The sequence below is a fragment of the Zea mays genome, chromosome 1 (genome assembly GCF_902167145.1).
Source record: "Zea mays cultivar B73 chromosome 1, Zm-B73-REFERENCE-NAM-5.0, whole genome shotgun sequence".
NCBI classification, from domain to species: Eukaryota; Viridiplantae; Streptophyta; class Magnoliopsida; order Poales; family Poaceae; genus Zea; species Zea mays.
This window is the reverse complement of record NC_050096.1, coordinates 71,673,145-71,692,884: the sequence shown is the minus strand read 5'-3', so window position 1 is coordinate 71,692,884 and position 19,740 is coordinate 71,673,145. Positions and strand designations below refer to the sequence as shown.

Genomic DNA, 19,740 nt, shown 5'->3' with positions numbered 1-19,740 from the left:
TACTAGTTAACTTTGTAAACCTAGTGGCAAAGAAATAACTATAGCAGTATTACAAGCAAATGAAGAATTGTATTTGTTTTTTCCTCTCATCCACCATATATATAGTTCCAGATCAAGATCTAGACCATCTAAAACTTAAAAAAGAGAGTAGAATAAAGATGTGGAGCACATAGAAACCTCATATGGTACCCTTATTCCAGGGGTGAAGCTAGCTGACAAAGCCACCGGGGTGTCAGTTCTATTATACACTAATATCAGCTCTATGAATGGACAGTGCTTATGAAAGATTTTTAATTGATTTTTGCAAAGAGTCATCGGTGTCAACTGACACCGTCGAACAAGCCTGGCTCCGCCAGCCCTGCTTATTCAATGATTCCAAGAGAAAAAATCCTCTCCCCCACCCAAAATGGTGATTTTTTGATGTTATGGAGCTCAAATTCTTTTTTTTTTGGTAATGCACATTTCAGATATACTATCTCGCATTTTTTTGGTAATGTACGTTTCCACTTCCATTATATAATTGGAGCATAGCCGTCTGTGTTTTTCGATAAACAGAGAACAACACCATTTGTATGCATGATTTGGGAAAGAATAATAACAAAACAGTGAGGCGCTCTAGCTAGCACGCATGAACAACATCATTTGTAGATGGCGACCATAAAACAAGATGAGACGGGTAGAAAGGGAGTACGACCGGCAAGCTGGACACGGCCGAGGAGACGTGTGGACGAGGTATATTATCATTACTAATTATTATTACTAGTATTATTTATTATCTGCATTCTCGAATATTTATCGTCCACTAATTTCTTTTTAAATTAAAGTGTGATAAATATAAAAAAGAACTGATGAAGTAACTGTGTGTCCATATCTAGGGCTGGATAAAATACTCGTGACTCGTGAGCTCGCTCGACTCGTGGCCAACTCGGCTCGGCTCGACTCGGCTCGTTTTAATTTTATCACGAGCTGAGCTAACTTCTTAGCTCGGTTTGTTAATGAGCCAGCTCGACACGAGCTCGAGCCAGCTCGTTAGCTCGAATGAGCTAGCATTTATCTATAAAACAAAGTCTATACTTGTATTGGATGAATTAATAAGTGATAAACTATGTTAGTTTAGGGCTTAAATAATGTGATATATAAAATTATGAGTATTGTTAGTCTTTTCTAGTGTTAAATTAGTATAAAATTAACTAACAATTAATTATATTGTTGTATATATACATGTATACTATTTTTTATTGTGGCTCGCGAGCTAAACGAGCCAGCTCGAGCTTGCAAACGAGCCGAGCCGAGTTGGTTCTCTGGCTCGGATGCTTAATAAGTCGAGTCGAGCTAGCTCGTTCTCTTAACGAGCCAGCTCGAGCTCGGTCGAGCCGAGCTGGCTCGATATCCACCCCTATCCATATCTGTCGAAGGGCATCGATCCGAAGGGGGGAAAAGATATCCTTTCGACCTTTTCAAAATTTTCGGTCATTTGATTTTCTCCCGTCTATAATACCGACTTTTTCGATGCATTTAACTATTATAAAAGAAAACTGTTCGTTTCTTTTATCCTAGGTGATTTTTAATTGACATAACACCTTGTAAGAATTTAAGGATCGAGCAACGTTACTCGGTTTATATCTTCTTTTACGTGAGTATTGTAGTTTACAGTGTAAAATAGTGATTTGTATGATTATTCTAAAGCTATCTCTAGTAATTTATCCATTATATATTTAATTTTAAACAAACATAAATGTATTCTACCATATAAAATACTGTAAATAATATTTTACACAGTAGTATACACCGCAAACAAATAGATAAATCGGACACCAAAATCCAAATGAGGCGGGCGCCTGGGTCCATGAACCTGATCGGATAACAGCCCACGCCCAGGCACGCGCGCGGGCGGCGCGGTGGTGGAGGCGAAACTGAAGCGCACGCAGCTATAGCTTGGCAGGCAAGACGCAGCCAGCAGGCGAGGGGTTGGCGCCCGCCCCGCACCCGTCGCGCTCCATCACCGCCAGCCTGGCCTTGGCCTGCCGCTCTCTCTCTCTCTCTCTCTCTCTCTCTCTCTTTCTCCCTGCTTCTCTCTCTCCAGCTCGCTGTCGATGGTGATGACTGATGACCATATCCGTGCACGGCGCCAGATACGCATACACGCACATATATATACCCGGCCGCCAGGGTTTGGGGGCTCAGAAGAACCGACCGCGCGTCAATTAACCCAGCAGAAGGTCCGTCGTCTCGTCGCCGACGACTCGGCTTCTGCTCATCACCACCAGCCACTAGCTGTCGTCGCCGACATCGACGCACGCGGAGGAGATCGATCGGCCCGGCCGCCGGCCGCAGGAGAAGATGAGCTTCTTTGGCCGCGGCAGCAGGTTAGCAGCCCACGCACGGTTCTTCTAGCTCTTCCTCCGCGCGCGTCATCTTCGAATCGATCTTGTGGTGTCGACCGGCCGGCCGCTGGCTGATCAATTGCTTCGTCTGACTGACGCCGGATTGTGGCCTTGCAGAAACCAGAGAACCTTCAGGCCGAAGAAGAGCGCGCCGTCCGGGAACAAGGTACGTACGGCGCCGCCGCGCGCGCATGTCGCCACCATCGCCGGTGTACTACTCGCTTTGCTAGTAGCCTCCTGGACTTCCCATATATCACCATCGTCGTCGTCATCATTTGTCATGTCACCAATGCCGCTTGGATTCGCACGCACCCGGCCGATTGCATTCTCATCTCAGGGTTTAATTCAGCCCTGCGCATCCACCACATTTTACAACCGAAAACATGCGCCTTTTTCGTTTTCCCTTTATCATTATTATTATTATTTGGTAGACTTGTTTCCATGGAACGCATATACCTAGCTTTCTTGCACCGCCAGAACTCTCTCTGGCTCTCTTTTGCAAAGCTGTCTACAAGGGCTGAATTAACCTGGAGCCAGCCAGCTAACAAAAAAGCAGGATTACTTAAATTTCGGCTGTCAGTTATGGAAACTGAAGAAGGCTGGCTCTGCCTGTGCAGCTTAGTTGCATCCAACTGTTCCTCCCTTTGCGGCTAGCACACACACACACACCCATGAAGCTGAAATTTGGCAACTGTTTGATTGGCCATCTATCTGTGTGCACTGTGCAGGGGATGCAGCTGAAAAGGCACATCGACGCCACCCTCGGCAGCGGTAACCTGCGAGAGGCGGTGCGTCTGCCCATCGGGGAGGACCTCAACGAGTGGCTCGCTGTCAACAGTAATTTAGTCTCAGTCCAGTGCCTTTTAGTTTCAAGGTGTTGAAGAGGCACTCCAGCCTGTTGTAGTTGCATTAACCCTGTTGTTGTTCTTGTTGTTGTGCTTCTGTGTACTGGCCAGCCGTCGACTTCTTCAACCAAGTGAACATTCTCTACGGCACCCTGATGGAGTTCTGCACGCCAGCGACATGCCCGACCATGTCAGCCGGACCAAGGTATGGTATACAAAATCTTGACGCTCCCCCAAAAAATTCAGTCAAGCAGACAGTCATATAAGAAAATCGATCTGTCATGCAAAGAAAGTATCACGTTGCAAACTGTCTGATGAAAACGAAACCATTCCCCCATCATATAGCTACGAGTACAGATGGGCTGACGGAGCCAAGATCAAGAGGCCAATCGAGGTGTCTGCGCCCAAGTACGTGGAGTACCTGATGGACTGGGTGGAGGCCCAGCTCGACGAAGAGACCATATTCCCCCAAAAGCTCGGTCGGTAACTTGGACTTGTCTGTCTAGTCGCCAAGCATATGATCGTTTGGGACTTTGTGCATGGTCTGATCATATGTTTGTATGTTTGTGTTTGGTTCGACACTATTGTGATGGTGATGGTGATGCCGCCGACAGGGGCTCCGTTCCCTCCCAACTTCCGCGACGTCGTCAAGACGATCTTCAAGCGCCTCTTCAGGGTGTACGCGCACATATACCACTCGCACTTCCAGGTGATCGTCAGGCTCAAGGAAGAGGCGCATCTCAACACCTGCTTCAAGCACTTCACGCTCTTCACACTGGTATTCTCGATCCAGCGTGCACGCATCCAGCTCAGTTTTCATAGACACAGCTAGCCTGGGGGGGTTCTATATTACAAACAGGTGATCTTTCACCTGCCGATGTCGCTCTCATCCTAGCTAAAAGATCTTCAGCGCTCCAGCTTGCCAGCAAACCAAGCCCTGCATGGCTGCCGCCGGCACCACTGGAACAGTATGTTGGAGTAGGAACCCTCCCACTCCCATCTCCCATACGAAAGAAGAGGCGGGTTGCCTTTGGTGCAATGATTCAGACGCCTTTGCCCTGTTGTTTCAGCTGGTTGCTTTAGCAGTTGGGAATGGGATACATCATTCAGCACGCAAAGACTTGCTTGGGGCCATACAATCGTTTGTTTTTAAAGTGTGTGTGTATCGATCTGTCCCATGCCTTCCTTATAACGACCATGTTCTGTCAAACACTAGCTAGGATGAACTGAGTGTTTAATAGTTGTAACACCACGTCCACTCCTGGATCGACAGTATTAGACCATCCCCGAGTCTTTTATTTATACTTTATCCTACTTATACGATAAGACTTTCTGGACAGTCACCCATCTCAATACTCTATTAAACATTTGACCAGGATATCACACAGTAGCGCACAATCAGCCTCACCCTGATTAGCAGATATTGCCATGCTGCAATTATGGAGTAGTTGAAAACGTAGTTACTGCCAATTAATCTAGTTTTTTTTCCTGTGGTGCAGGAATTCCGGCTGATCGACAGGGCAGAGCTGGCTCCCCTCAACGAGTTGATCGAGCCCATAATACTTGGTTATTGACTGGAGAGGCTTTGTTTAGGCCGACTGTGCCGAGAGAATTTTCCCCCCTCTCCTTTTAATTTTGATCATTTCGGGTGGAATATCTCCATCTGCATTTTGGAAGCGTAGGCTAGTGGTTTCGCTACTCTGTCCCGGATGTATGTGTTCCCTTCCCTAGCAGTAGCAGCCAGCGGTTGGTCTCAACTTTTTCAGTCAAATGGAGTGCTGTTTGATCCGACTCAGCTGGGTGCTTTGTTTCTGTTCTGTTCTGTTCTTTTTTTTTTGTCTAAGATGGGCGCCTCCGTTCTGTTTATTATTTTTTAGTTTAACCTTTTCAGCTGGAGTTTGAACTTTTCTCTACTTCTAAAAAGCACGAGTTTGGTGACCATCTTTCTCCTCTTCCTCACTGTTGAGGACGTATATAGTTTTTTTATTAGTTGTTGCCAGAGAAATTGTGAAATATTAAGGTCGATGATAATATTTGTATTGCTCGCTATAATATAATCGTTATGCATTAATATTTTATCGAATATTTATGTGACTTTGCAAAACTGGAGGGAGATCACTGTTGACTTACCATTGAAACAGGATGAACACAAGATAGCAGGTTCCAGTGTAGTCGGTCCTTACCGATCACCACATTAACTATCAACCACACTACCAATCATGCTATTGACCATCGTGAGTCTTTATCTACGCAACGCTCCACTGTATGGTAGACAGTCCGCCCTATGGGGCCAGACAATTCATTGGTAAAACCATATTTTCATCTAGAAACTTATAAGTTTATATCCGTCTCTAGAACAGTATAAGGAGCAATCCACTTAAGGGCTTGTTCGGCACCTTGGGAAATTTTCCTGGGCTGGATTTTTTCCACATATGGATTGGGTGAATCCAAGCCTTTCACCCAATCCCTTGTGGGATTAAATCCCTAAACCCAATCAACCTATATTTGTTCGTTTATTCCATATGGTTTATATCCTAAAATCCAATCAGTTTCCACCATCCCGTGACCTCCCACCTCTCACACTTGCTAGAGTAGTGAAAACAAAGAACACTGAAACTGAAACTGCACAGCGACATGAAACTGAAACAACAGCCTTTCAGTTTTCTATTCAGAGGACGCACACCAACATGAAACTGAAACAACAACTTTTCAGTTTTCTATTCAGAGGACGCACACCAACATGAAACTGAAACAACAGCCTTTCAGTTTTCTATTCAGACAATGCACACCAACATGAAACTGCAAACCAAGAGCTCAACGTGACAACCAGAAAAAGGGACATGACAACCAGAAAAGGGACAAAATAACAGGAGGCGACATCTACACAGCTGCTTGGATGAACGACTGTGGACTGTGGTGGACCTTCTATTCCGTGTAGGCATCTAGTGCTAGCTTTCAACTGAACTGAGAAAAGAACCGGTGCAAGAATCAAATGGATGGTCTCGAACGAAGTCAGAGCCTGTCCGTGTTCCACCAGACCTGCCTGCCAGTACCAAACCAAAAGAATGTGAGTTGATAACACAACAATAGATGGATGCATGAAATAAACAGCATGATAATCATTTGATCATGATGACATAAACAGCATGATGATATAATCAGCTACCAAACTGATATGAAACTGATGACACTGTTCATGATAATAATTTGAGGTGTTCTTAAGGGCACAACATGATCAACATAATCAGCTACTAAACTTAACAAAGTACTATAAAACTGACCAAAACTGATTTTGCAGCTAAATTGATCAAAACAGAGTACCAAACTGAACAGCATGATCAACATGACCAGAACAGAGTACAATGCTGAATAGAGAAAATTTTGCAGCCACAGTGGCAGCCATCACTCGAAACAGATAGCCAATCGGAGATATTGGGAATCTTACCTTTAGAGTTTATCCATCTTCCCTCTTAGCCAAAGGAGAGCGACTTCTGGCTCATCATCATTGAAACAAATAAATGTTTCCCTGTAATTTGGTATGTTGAACACCTCAGCTGCTTTGACCTTCTCATCTCTTGTCATATCCATAGTCTTAAGAACAGAAATACACCTCTTGATAGAAAAATCATTATCTTGAGCAACATCCTTTACTTTTGCTGATTGTGCAGCCTCATCTGCAACTTGCTTCGTTTTCACATCAAGGTACCTCCCTATCAGCCCTTCTAGTGCATCTTTCCTCACTCTTTTTGTCTCCTTCTCTTGATTGACAGTTGGTGCACCTGACCTTTTAGGTAACCTCTGTTCAACCCTTTCAACAATTATTATATCTTCATCTTGTTCTATTCTTGCATCTTCTTCTGGTTCATTAGTATCTTCATCTTCCACTTCTATGGTTTTTAGTTGCTCTCCATCATTAGAATTTTGTACTGGTTGAGTAGAGGTAATGTTCCAAGTCCCTTGTGCGATGTGACCATCATATAATTCACCCAAGGCATCAAAGAGAGGAAAAGACTTCTTGCGGAACTTCTTAGCTCTAGGAAATGTCTGCAATGTGAACACAAGACCATTTCATAAAACTAGCAGATACTCTTTAGCATGTCTGCAATGAAACTGAAATTGTTCTTTTGAAACAATAAGAACATGCTACTAAATTCTGGGCTACCAGAAAATTGAAACAACAGTGGTAATTTACTCAGGCACCAAACTGTACTAGTAGCAGCATACTCTTTAGCAGCAGCAGCATGCTGCAAAATATTATGCATCTTTTTTCAATACAGTGATAATTTACTGAAATTAAAAGAACTTCTGATATGATTTAAAATCAGTTATTTTAAGAACCTTGCATGACCAACTTCGCTACAAGGTAAAGCATATGCTTCTTACAGTGATAATGTTGTCCCATATCGTTGGTTCAGCAATGATCATGCATCTTTTTTCATTCCAAGAAACTCCACTTTGTTTTCTTGCCTCCTTCAATATCTTGTATTCCCTTTTCAATTCCCTCTCCTTTTCCTGAATTTGGATCTTGTTGAATGTAACATATTCATGCTTCTTGTGGAATTCAGAAACTATTTTATTCCAAGCATCTGGACTCCACCCATTTTGAGCCCTATATGGAGGCATGTTGTGTTCAAACAACAAGTCAACAAGACTCTTCTCCAATTCAACATTCCATGCAGCTCTCTCAACACCACCTAAAATTAAAAATTGAGGCACATATAATCATATAAATGTCAACCATGAACAAATCATGTAAAAGCTTTTATCAAATAAATTTGACATTATTACCGCCACATTTCTTTGTTGTTGCAGCTTTAGGAGAAGCCTTCTTTTGAGCAGCTTTAGATAAAGCTACTATCTTAGGAGAACCTCTGAACATCTTATCTACAATATAGAAATAACACATTTATTTAACATAGAAATATTCACTAATTTCTGCGCTGTTGGTAGTCAGACCACATATGATATGCTATTGTATCTCTTAAGTTATTCCCTTCCAAATTTCCCTCATCATTTCCTTGGTCTCCATCAGGTAGGTTCACAAAAGTTTGTGGATTGATATTTCCTTGATCATTCTCTAGCCACCTCTCATCACCATTTAGTGACCGAATCAAGTTATGAAAGACTGCAGTAGCTAAAGGTATTTTTGCTTGGTTTTCCATTTTGTGAAAGGTAGCAACTTTGAGGATTGGAAATCTCTTCTTTATGACACCCAAAGCCCTCTCTACATGATTTCTTAAAACAGCATGGCGATGATTATATAACTCCTTATGATTTTGAGGTCTTTGGTGGCCACGACCAAACTCTTTCAAGTGGTACCTAACCCCACGATAAGGCGCAAGAAAGGAAGTTGTATTGGCATAACCACCATCTACTAGGTAGAACTTCCCGGAAGGTACTTGAAACTTTCCTATAGAATTGGTCATTGCAGATCTGAGAACCATTGAATCTGTTGCTGATCCTTCCCATCCAGCTGACACATAAGTTATGTTAAGGTCAAAATCACACACAACCATCACGTTTTGGCTAAGAGTCCCTTTTCTATTCCTGAATGGTGCGGCTTGATCAGGTGACATTGATACTGGAACATGGGTTCCATCTATTGAACCTATGCAATTCTGCAAAAAAGAAAAAAAGAAACGATCTTCTAAGATCTAATATTGAGGATGTTCTAAGATGGACACATAAGAGTTAAAAGAAGTCACCTTGAAGTATGGATAAAATCGGTTGTCTCCATGAATTTTTGGATGAACTTGATTGGAAGGAGGCTTTAGGAACCGCATGCTAAGGCCAGGGATAACAATGTCGAAGAAATGTTTGATGACACGGTGAAATGTATCATTGCTATGACCAAAAAAGACTTGGAGATCTTCAAATGTCGCATTGTGGCTAATCATGAATAAGAAGAACCCAAGTTTTTCCTCAACTTTGATTTTTGTATCTTTAACCAATCCTTCCATTCTAAGATAGTTGGCCAAGGATTTGAAAATGAAAGGTTCCATTCTAAATGATACCCTGCAGTTCTTGATATGGCCTTCAAGTAGCTCTCGAACCTTTTCCTCCCCGGTCAGCGCTGATGTATGCCTCAATTTCTTTTTACTACGTCCAAGATAGCCCAAGAGATGTAGGGAAGGGAGAATCAAAAGGAAGAGGTCATCATCATCCTCCTCCCTCCTCCTAATGTGATCTCTATTGCTCATGTCCATAGCAAAACTAAAAGTAGCATCAAGAGACATAAGGAAAACTAATTACTAAAGCTAGTTATGTTGTTCATATAATTCAAATTCTTTAGGTTTTGGCTAGTACCTTGAGAAAATGGGTCAGGCACCAACACCCAGGATGGGGGAGGCTCGTCCTCGCCTACTCTTACTGGAGCAGGGACAACCTGAAAATAAATAAATTATTGGTTCATATAAACATCAGTAAGAACGGATTATTGTACCTAGAAAATAAAAAGGAGATGCCATTAATACTCTAATATTTAACCCCCATATATATAACCATATAGTCATAATATCTCTTTTTTTGCAAAAGAATAAGAGAGAAACATATTAAGCAATCATCGTATGGAGAGGTACTAATCATATTAGATAATCATCATGTGGAGAGATACATGAACCATCTGTCTTTTTCATCGTATGAAACTATAGAATCAAACTATGGTCCTAGAGGATAAAATAACAAGCAGGGCTGTTTGAAATGCAACGAAAAAAAGCTGCTGAAGAACTATAGTACAATTCCATGCAGGTGATCTAGTTCGTGTACAAAAAAATATGCTGGCTCATTACATGCAGAAAAGAGAATGCAGCTGCTGGCTCATTTCTGCAACACAAGACTGAGAGAATACAATTTAGAAAAGAGGGAAATTCCATGTACTGAACTACTGAAGCCCAGAGATAAGAACTATATATAGTACAATTCCTACCTGAAGTGTACTCCTACTACTCAGGCAGTCAGGCAGCTACACTACCACACCCTGTAGGATTGGGAAAAGAAAATCAACGATTGTCTTGCAGTTTGCACAAGAGAAGAAGCTGGACGATTGCATTCCATTTTTGCATTTGGTTAGCAGTTAGCTTGCTGCCACAAAGCTGCAGAAAGAACGGTTTCCTGCGGAATTCGAGCGTCCGTACTAGCTAACTGCATACGCCTATTGCAGGGGAGAAGCTGACGTTCGCGGTGGAAGAGGCCCTGCCGGCGCGGAAGATGGAGCCCGACGACGAGGCCGAGATGGACGAGGACGAGGACAAGCTGGCCCTGGCAGTGGCCGGCGGGCGCGCGGCGACCTCATCGCGTGCGACCTCGCCCTGCAGCCGCGTCAGGTCGTCGTCTGGTTCCAGAACCGCCGCGCCCGCTGGAAGACCAAGACGCTCGAGCGCCAAATGTGAAAGATAGAGAGAGGGCGTTGAGGACGACGACCTCCAACCGGACAAGGATAGAGAGAGGGGTAGAGAGCAGATGAGAAAGGATCGAACCGGAGAGAAGCTTGCCAGCGGTGTCGACGTTGCCGGCGACGGAGAGGAAGACACCTTGCGCCGCCGCCGCTCCCCTCGGTCACGGCTCCGTGGTTTGTTTCCAGACCCTAGGAGTCATGGCTCCAATCCAGAATCTACTGTCGCAAAAAAAAAATTCAGATCCATGGGCTCGAATTCCAGTGGGCTTAACCGAACACCAAAAATGTTAGAACCTGGATTTTTTCATGGGCTTGGAATATAACCTGGATTGGAGCCCAATCCAGCCTCATCCCAGCCTGGATGGGTAGAACCGAACGAAGCCTAAAGAAGAGTCCAAGTGGATGGACCCATGAGCTCGACTACAAGTCCATGAAGAAGGTCTATAGAGAGGAGGCTTCTAGAAGATTAGATATGGAAAGCATCTTGGTTAGATAATAGATAAGCTTGTAACATAGAGATGAACTCATGCATGACTTGGTAACCGACTCGATTCCATCACAAACTTGGTAACCGACTTAGTACCTTCCATATAACCGTTGTTCCTCCTTAAGATATAAAAGGAGGTCCGAGAAAAATCCCTAAACATTAGAAGATACAAAAGGAGGGACGACAAAAGGAATGATGATATTAGGGATGCTTTGACATGATATCTCTTCTACTTAATGTGATTGGAGCTTCTTTAAAATAAAAGACATGATATGACAAAGTCAACAAAATAAAGTAAAAACAATAGGTATTGGATAGATTAGTACCGAAACATGATTGAACCAAGGTCAATCTCTTCAAAGACCTAGAGACACACGATGGTTCTCTCACTATAAGACTCTTAAGAGTCTCAACAACTTGTTCTCTTCTGTTATTGAATATGCGAAAAAGGATAGCCCAAATGACAAGAAGAGACGCCAAGCCTATGTGCTACTATATACTATATTATCTCAAGTATTTTGATTTTGTGTTTCATTTACGCTTGATGTTGTTGATCGTGGGATATGAAAATTCTCCATGGTATATTGGAGGTCATGTCAGAGGTAAAATTAACAAAACAATTTTTTAAAAAAAAAATCAAAGATGATGGTCGAGAATCTTTACCGCAGACAATATATTCCTTTTGCGAATAGCATGCAACTCCTAAGTTGGGCATGAAAGATGAGTATATTGATCGCCATAAACCAAAAAAAGTCAAACTGAACTAATTACAAGCACTATGGATAGGATTATTAAAAATCAGTTTTTGACTTTCTACTCATAGAGTTTAATAACAGTTTTGGTGAAACAAATTATAATTTGCTTACTGACATATGTCAACTTCCTGACCACTTAGATGGCCTTCAAATTCCTACCAAGATTCTGCAGCGCCGGTGGCGGTGGGGTTTCCTGCAACATGGGAGGATTTTACTCCACTTCGACAGCGTTTTCCACAAGCGCCTGCTTGGGGTCAAGCAAGTTTTTATCCAGGGGAAATGTCAGCAACTCATCAGCAGACCAGGCTTTGTCGGATGGGCCGATGGGCTACAGGAGCAACAGACTGAAGATTTGAATGCTGGGCTTCAGAGGTCTTCACCGGATGGGCCGAGAAGAGGTGAACGTGTGCGAAAGCCAAATGTCAGGGTCCAAGGCCCAAGAGTGGAGGGCGTGAGCGTCGACATCTTGTAACAGAATTATTTAGCACAGTGGCGGACCCAGGAACTGATGACAGCCTAGGCGAGAATACGGTGTGATCCCCACGCCTGTGCTCGTGCCACGTGCTGCTTGCTTCCGTACAATGTGCTCGCGCCTTGCCCTCCATTGCAGCCGGCGAGCCAGCCCAGGCCACCGCCTGCGGTGCCTGGGTGGTGAGTCCGCCCCTGATTTAGCATGTTCATCTTCTTCCCCGAGTCTCTGTTCCTTGTTCATTCTCCTACTGTTCTCGTTCTATTCTCGATCTGCTGCTACTCAGACTGTGAATTAAGGTTCAATTATTGTCACCGATACACTTGTAACACAGTGCTACCTAGTACGACGCGAGGTAACCAAGCACGTACTCCATGCAGCACACGCCACGCAACAAACTCTACTTGCATCTGAATTAATTTAAAATGGTCACATGCAACTGAGCAACTAAGCACCGTTACTGTACAGCTAGCCTAGCTACTAGCTAGCTGGGTTAACATAAGCAAGCAAACATTATCGTTCCCCTCCACCTCCACGCGTGCCTCACGTACGTCTGGCCATGAAGAGCATTGCTAGGTCGATCAGTGGTGCGAGCCAGGCTAGTCTGGCCTAGGAAACCAAACGCGTACTACTCTTTATTTGAGCTATTTTGTTGTGGCGTATGATCCTGCGCCCTATTTCCGCCATCTCTTTACACCACATCTATGCACTCAGCGGGCGCGGCTGATGAGCGATCTCGTAATAATTAATATGCATGGTGATGAATGATCACTACTAGAGATATGCTTATTTAAGACACACATTTTAAGATGGATATCAGTGCATTTTATAAAAGCGTCTTTTATAATATGCTGATGAGTAAGATAAGACAGTTTTTTGGAGATCCGTCTTTAATAAAAAAGTGATTTGAGACGGTTACATTGTAAAAATTGTCTTACATTGAGTTAAGACGAATAGTTATTGAAAACCGTCTCAAATAAATATACCTTTCGAGTCATTAAGATGACAAGAATGCCTTAAATTCTAGTTAGTATATTAGACACTTATGTATATGAAACCATCTCAAATAAAAATATTATTAGAGTCGTCAAGACTATAAAAACTGTCTTAGATGTTAGTGAATATACTAGACACTTCAAGATATGAAACCGTCTTTGTATGATATTTCTAATAAGATATGTTATAAGAAAATATAATAAATAGTGAATTCCGCTTAAACTTATCTCTACAACTTCATGTAGATGGTAAAATAGACCAACATGCGACCCGATCATTAATGTTTCACATAACAGACCTAAGTCACCATTTTGCTTTATTTCCTATCAATTACGTACTAAGGGATACAGGAAGGTATACCCATCCTATGCTGGATATATGCATTTACATTGTCAAGTTCCGAAAAACCAATATAGACTTGAGATTTCTTTAGCCGAAAGAACAAAAGAGGCTTTAGGCATGACTTACAACCCAACCTAACAATCTTTAGACGCAGACAGTTTTAGTCCATCCAACGAGGCGTCCGTCTTCACGGACTGTTTGAACACACGATGACACCAAATACTCTTCTCTCCACTCCACGAGCATCACCAGTAAGGATGAAAACGGTTAGTAAAATCTAGTAAATTTTTTGTACCGCTTAACAAATTTTCTCGATCCAGTACATTTCCGGTAACACTTATCGGATTTTCCCAATCATTTTTGGATTAATCAGGATATATAGAAAACGGTGAGACGTTTTTACCGTCCATTTTTGAAATTTTAGAAAAATCCGACATATTTTGGTAGTTTTACCATATTTTCTCGGGCCATTCACGATAGCCCAACTGACCGAGAAATATTGGCACTTTCAGTAGGCCTACCGGCCCACCAGAGTCAGGCAGCTAGCCAGACAGGCAACCTCCAGCATGTAACACCCCAGGTGTTTATTGTCTGCTCGAGTACGAGTGCGGGCTTTAACACGTGATAGCGGTGAATGTAAAGGCCACTAAGTTTTAATCATCTTCGTCTATCACGATTTTGATATCGTGTCTGTCTCCATCTGTTTAAATTATCCAAATTTATTTTGCAAAAAAATCAGACTTTAGTAATCTTCCAAAACATTGAATCCAATATCATTTGGGTTGAGCCATCGACGTCTTGCCCAAACTATAATCTTTGAAATCAAATGTGGTTCCTTAAAGATTCGTTTGAAATTCTTTCACACTTGCGTCGCACAAGTCTATCTGTGGCCTGACATCGTGTCACGTGTGGTGGGTGCATTGTCTGAGAGAAATCTTGCGCGGGGTTGATAATCATGAGTATTTAGTAGTAAGTCGTTCAACGCAGATAAAGGTAATTAGAACCAAACTTAGTATTCATAATTAATCTATTTCCCTGTTCAGACTGCGGATGAATTATCAGGTTTCAAATTAAATCAAATCAAATCTGGTACAAATTTTGTCACCGGTTTTGTTTGATTCGACCTATTCATACCTCTTTTAGACCTAGATTTCAGAACCCTAAAATATCTACATGTTTATTTTGTTAATGGTTTGGAAAAAATAGGGAAAATATCTGATGGAGACATATCCTCTCCAACGTTTAAACTTCAGCCATATCCAAATCATCAAAGCAAATGTCCATTTTCCTTACGTAACTTATCTTCCTTATCCTATCTCCATAGCCCCATTTCCTATCCTCCTAGCCGATCCCCTCTCCCTCACGGCGCCCTCTCCCATGGCCGTCGGCCCTCCCCGCCATGGACGCCGCTCTTCCTTCCTACAGTACGTCAGCGACCTCGTCTCCCTCCCTTCCCGTGGACGCCTGCTGCAGGAGCTGTTCCTCCCCTGCGCTCGCCTAAGATGGCCGAACTCGCCCATGATGGCTTTCCCCTGTCGATGCTGTTCTCTAGCCGCCATGGCAGTGCCTCCCTGCAGCAGTCCGGTGACCGGGCCCTCCCCTTCCCACGTCATGTTGGTGCCATGTCTTCTCCCTCACCGGCCAACCTCGCCAGCCACCAGGAAGGTGTCTCCCTCTCGGCAGCTCCCATGGCCACCATCAGCCCTAGCTGCGGTTGCCCTGGTTCCAGCAGCTCGACGCCAGCCCCTCTCAATCTTCCATCGTTGCCGCTCAGCTTGTCCCAGATATATTGTATGTTCCTCTATTTTATTGTGGTAATTATGCTTACATTAGGTGGTGTTGAAGCGATGCAAATGGTAGTTAGTGTTTTAAGAAATTAGCCAGTTAGTTTTGTCGATGTGCTCGGATGAATATATGTGTGTGCATAATGTGTTTAAATTGATTCTTTGTTTGCATAATGTCAAAGTAGGTTCGAAATACTAGATTATGTGAAGTAAATGGATTCATGGCTATAAAATAGCAGAAATCTATATATGCGATTAGAAAGTGTCAAACATATGATAAGTGTAGAAAGTATATATGAGTAAATTGAATGTTGGCTGTTTGGACTGTGTCCAGTTTTAGTATCCAGGTAGTTGAGTGAAGTAAACATTGTTTTCTGTAGAAATGTTATATATAAAAGTTGTAGCTCACTTCTTTATCTTGGTTGTGTAAAAATTGCATGACCATAGGTTTAGTAGTTTAGGAGTTATGATTTTTCAAAGTCCAGTCTCAGAATCTGCCCAGATTCTGTACTGATTTCGAAAATAACCTTGTTTGCCCAAGTTAAACTTAGAATCAGCTCTTAGTAATTATAGGAGAATTGTAGTACTTTTCTTAAGCTTTGCAACAAATTTTGGAGCACCAATTTTGGTGGTCTATAAGTCAGGTTATGGCTGTTTGAAATGTGATGTTTGAAGCTGTCAAAATCTGGACAGCAATGCTTGTTTGTATTAACTGACTTCGATACACATTGAATCACCTTGAGATGATTATAAATGAACTGTAGACAATTCTATTAGCTTTCTAAAAAGTCTAGGATCACCTGATTTGGATTTCTAAAACTCCAGTTATGAATTAATGAAGTAAGTAGTCGAATTCTATCCAAATCTGGACAGAAATTGCGTTTAGTATTGTTTGACATTTCTAAATGTCGAATCTCATGGTGATGATAATACCAAAATTTTAGAGGACTTTATAAGCTTTCCAAAAAGTCTTAGTTTACTATTTTTGGATGAATATTGTGTAAGTTATGAATAAAACAACTAGCTCTACAACTTTCATTTAATCAAGCGTGTTTCTGCTTTATCTTGCTATGCTCTGACCGAAGCTTTAATTCTTGTGCGACTGGTATTTCTGTGTTCTGCAGATCATTTAGCTCAAGTAATTGGTAGTTCAACTGTCATAATGTTTGGTTTGGGATTTCTATCTGTGGATGGTTCGTCTGGCTTATCTATGCTTTTAGGTGCTTCATCTGGCTTATCTATGTTTTTGCGCTCTCGCTTTTGCATGTGTTGCAGGATGTTGACAATTGGAAATCCATGTAGCAAATAAATGATTTTGGAACTGGGGGCAGGTCAGAGTCTAGAGCATGTTCATTCCACGTATGTTGGTTTCGTGACTTGTTTTCGGTGATTTCAGATCCGAATGGCTGACATTCTGTCTCCATCGATATTTAATAGTAAAGCAAGGTTTGTGACCTGGATTTATTGGGTGCTGTAGACATTGGAGGTGGATTTTCCTCAATTGGAGATATTGACAAATTGGAAAAAAATGTGACTTGACCTGTGCTGCAACAACCTTAAGGGCTTCTTTGGATTACAGGAATTTTGAAGGAATAATGCTGGAATAGGAAAGTTTCCTATCCTATAGTTTGGCTGGCATGATGCACCAATTATATTCCATAGGATTTTATCTCTTTATGTGTTGATTCCATAGGATTTCTAACATCCACTCAGAGCTCTTGGAAAAATTCCTACACGCGAAGCACGAGAAGTGGAATGCTAATGCTAGCAACTAATGGCCCATTATGGCTTGTCCTACCCAAATTTAAATAGAGAAAAACACATATAAAGCACCCATTTGATATTGTTTTTATCCAAGCTTGACATTCATGCAAAATGAACCCTTCGTTTTTTCCTTGCCCCAACCAAACAACCTTCCACTCAATATTACTACGTTTTACAATCCTCTGATTTGCACATACAATCCTACGTTTTTCCTATTCCTATGTTTTTCAATTCCTACATTTCAAAGGAGCCCTAAACTAGGAGGGGCTTCTAATTCTTCATCTCTACCAACAGTCCTCTCCTGTTACTTTTTAAACCAATAACTTTTTCAAGTTTGTGCAGATGCACACATCCTTGAGCCAAAATAGAAAAAAAATCATAGAAGAGTTCTTTGGTAAATATAAATTGTGCACTCATAATTTTGCAAGTGCATCTATGGATACCTTCACTTATTCCTAACGCTATTAACTTTGATGTCTTTCAGGTTGTCACGTGATTCAAGAGTATTAATGATATACAAAAGTTTGCTTTATGGCAAGTCAGGTAACCACAAATTTTGGGCAATGACAGGGATGTGCAGTGGTGGTCTCTTAAAAGAATTTTGTGTTCCAGCGTAGCTATTTCCACTGCAAACTATCAAATCATTACAAACTGGTGAGTTGGCACTGCTGCTGCCTGCGTCCGTCCATCAAATAATGTGCATGAACTGGAACAAGCAACTTGTGCACGAAAGAGCATTACTTGAACAAGCAGCTTGTGCATGAATGAGTAATACTGTAGATGATTGGTCATATTATAAAGAAAGCACATAAGTCCTTGGTTTTAGCATTTTTAACCCCCTCTTGACGGGGTGCAGGATTTCACTATCTGTTTATTTTTGAAGGCATTCCATGGCTTCCACTAGTTGAGTCCCCATGATAACCAATCCTTGTTATCATATTGTTTGTTAGCTATTCTCGAAACATTTTTTTTGTCCTTATTGCTTCAGTATACTGTTGCTCATAATAAATGCATTTTAACTCTTCATCGTTCTATTATTTTTTCTTACTTTTACTTAACCATTTTTCAGCTGGGAACATGCTCCATCTTATTATCGAAGCCTGTATCTCGAGAAAGTTGATCGATACATCTGCTTATTTATGGCCTGGTTATGTTGTACCATCTGGGACTTTAAAAGATACAGCTTTGCCCCAAGAATCCCCTTGGTTAAACTTTATGAAAGGGTCTCGACATTCAGGACCCCTTATTGATGCTCTGGTCGCATCTCCTGCTTCAAGGTGTGTATGTGTATAGTTGAGCATGATGATCTTGGTAGCTGTGTGAGGTTGCTGTTTTCATTAGTAGATCTGTGTACCTTATACTTGCTATATTGTCCATATATGTTGTGTGCATGAAAGACTTGCATTGAAAATATCATGTGCTACAATCGTTAGGACTATTAATAGATGTTCCTCTATCTATCTATACAGTTACATCGCTGGAAATTCCCATGCCCTTTCATAGTACGCCTGTGAAATGCTCACTGCTTTTCTATTGGTTTGTGTGCAGTTCAAGCTCTGCAAGATGAGGTCTGTTCAGTTTGGCCAAAAAGGCATCCCCTACCTGAACACCTACGACGGCTGCACCATCCTCTACCCCGACCCGCTCATCAAGGCCAACGACACCATCAAGATCGATCTAGAGACCAACAAGATCATGGACTTCTTCAAGTTTGACGTCAGCAACGTGGTCATGGTGACCGGCGGGAGGAACACCGGGCGTGTAGGAGTGATCAAGAACTGGGAGAAGCACAAGGGCAGCTTCGAGGTCATCGACGTGCTGCTTGGAGCTTTTTGCATGCTATGTCTAGTTTTCTCCTATTTGTTGTACAAGAAAACATAGAATGGAATTCAAATTTGGTGGTCGCAAAAGTGTGGAGACTTGAATTCATATAAAGTTAGGCTTAACATTAGTGCAAAAAGTTGTATTTTAGTTTAGATTTAGAGTACACTTATGTATGCCTTGTTTGACAATACTTATTTATGATATATTGAATGGTACCTATTGTAATCGTCTATTATTGTAGGATATTCGAGACAGTTTGATAAATACTTTATGACTTATAATGTTTGTTTTCTCTACGGTTCTTTAGAAGTAGTGTCTTAAATAATAACCTAATTCAAGACGGTTTATCGGACAAAATGACTTAAACAAATACCTTTTTCAGACGGTTATAAATTAAAAATTGTCTTATATAATATCTTTTAAGACGGTTTACAAACATCTTAAATGTGGGATATCTTTTACGACTCCATCAAATTTGGACACTTTATAAGCGTCTTAAGAACTAAAAATTAACCGTCTCATATAACATGTTTTGTAGTAGTGGATGATGACATGCAGCAGCTGGCTGGCCCCGACGCAGCGCAGCACGCAAGAGCTAGCGGCGCCGGCGCGGCCGGTGAAACTGAAATCCAGACGCACCGCTCACGCAGCTTTGCCAGGCAAGGCCCAGCAGCGCAGCCAGCAGTATGTAATAGTA

The 19,740-nt window shown here is 42.0% G+C and overlaps 3 protein-coding genes across 15 annotated transcripts; 2 read left to right on the top strand and 1 right to left on the bottom strand.

Annotated features, from left to right (window-relative positions):
• Positions 1-1,789: 1,789 nt before the first annotated feature.
• LOC100384341 (MOB kinase activator-like 2A) lies at positions 1,790-5,312 on the top strand. 2 transcript variants are annotated; one of them, XM_020538894.3, is made up of 7 exons: positions 1,790-2,366; positions 2,502-2,550; positions 3,113-3,221; positions 3,341-3,434; positions 3,575-3,708; positions 3,844-3,938; positions 4,729-5,307. In XM_020538894.3, the coding sequence occupies exons 1-7, from the start codon at positions 2,341-2,343 to the stop codon at positions 4,801-4,803; spliced, it is 582 nt and encodes a 193-aa protein (XP_020394483.1). In that variant the 5' UTR covers positions 1,790-2,340; the 3' UTR covers positions 4,804-5,307. The 2 variants fall into 2 exon arrangements, with proteins under 2 accessions (XP_020394483.1, NP_001170363.1); NM_001176892.2 differs by having other exon boundaries at positions 2,042-2,366; positions 3,844-4,007; positions 4,729-5,312.
• A 553-nt stretch (positions 5,313-5,865) lies between these two features.
• LOC100276223 (uncharacterized) lies at positions 5,866-10,808 on the bottom strand. The gene is given in 6 exon segments (NM_001150063.2): positions 5,866-6,272; positions 6,675-7,273; positions 7,613-7,923; positions 8,018-8,113; positions 9,536-9,614; positions 10,705-10,808. Coding segments are annotated over 3 exon segments (999 nt in total). The 5' UTR covers positions 8,109-8,113; positions 9,536-9,614; positions 10,705-10,808; the 3' UTR covers positions 5,866-6,272; positions 6,675-6,676.
• Positions 10,809-14,950: 4,142 nt separating this feature from the next.
• LOC103636186 (uncharacterized) lies at positions 14,951-19,314 on the top strand. 12 transcript variants are annotated; one of them, XR_002266127.2, is made up of 5 exons: positions 15,009-15,095; positions 16,731-16,786; positions 17,790-17,873; positions 18,289-18,496; positions 18,768-19,314. XR_002266127.2 is itself a non-coding variant. In XM_020546404.1 (2 exons), exons 1-2 carry the CDS (start codon positions 15,049-15,051, stop codon positions 16,755-16,757), a joined length of 441 nt encoding a protein of 146 aa, XP_020401993.1. In that variant the 5' UTR covers positions 14,951-15,048; the 3' UTR covers positions 16,758-17,595. The 12 variants fall into 12 exon arrangements, 1 of the variants encoding a protein (XP_020401993.1); XR_002266124.2 differs by lacking the exons at positions 18,289-18,496; positions 18,768-19,314 and adding an exon at positions 18,103-18,282 and having other exon boundaries at positions 15,001-15,095; positions 16,893-17,873; XR_002266125.2 differs by lacking the exons at positions 18,289-18,496; positions 18,768-19,314 and adding an exon at positions 18,103-18,282 and having other exon boundaries at positions 15,002-15,095; positions 16,933-17,873.
• The last annotated feature ends 426 nt before the right edge of the window (positions 19,315-19,740 follow it).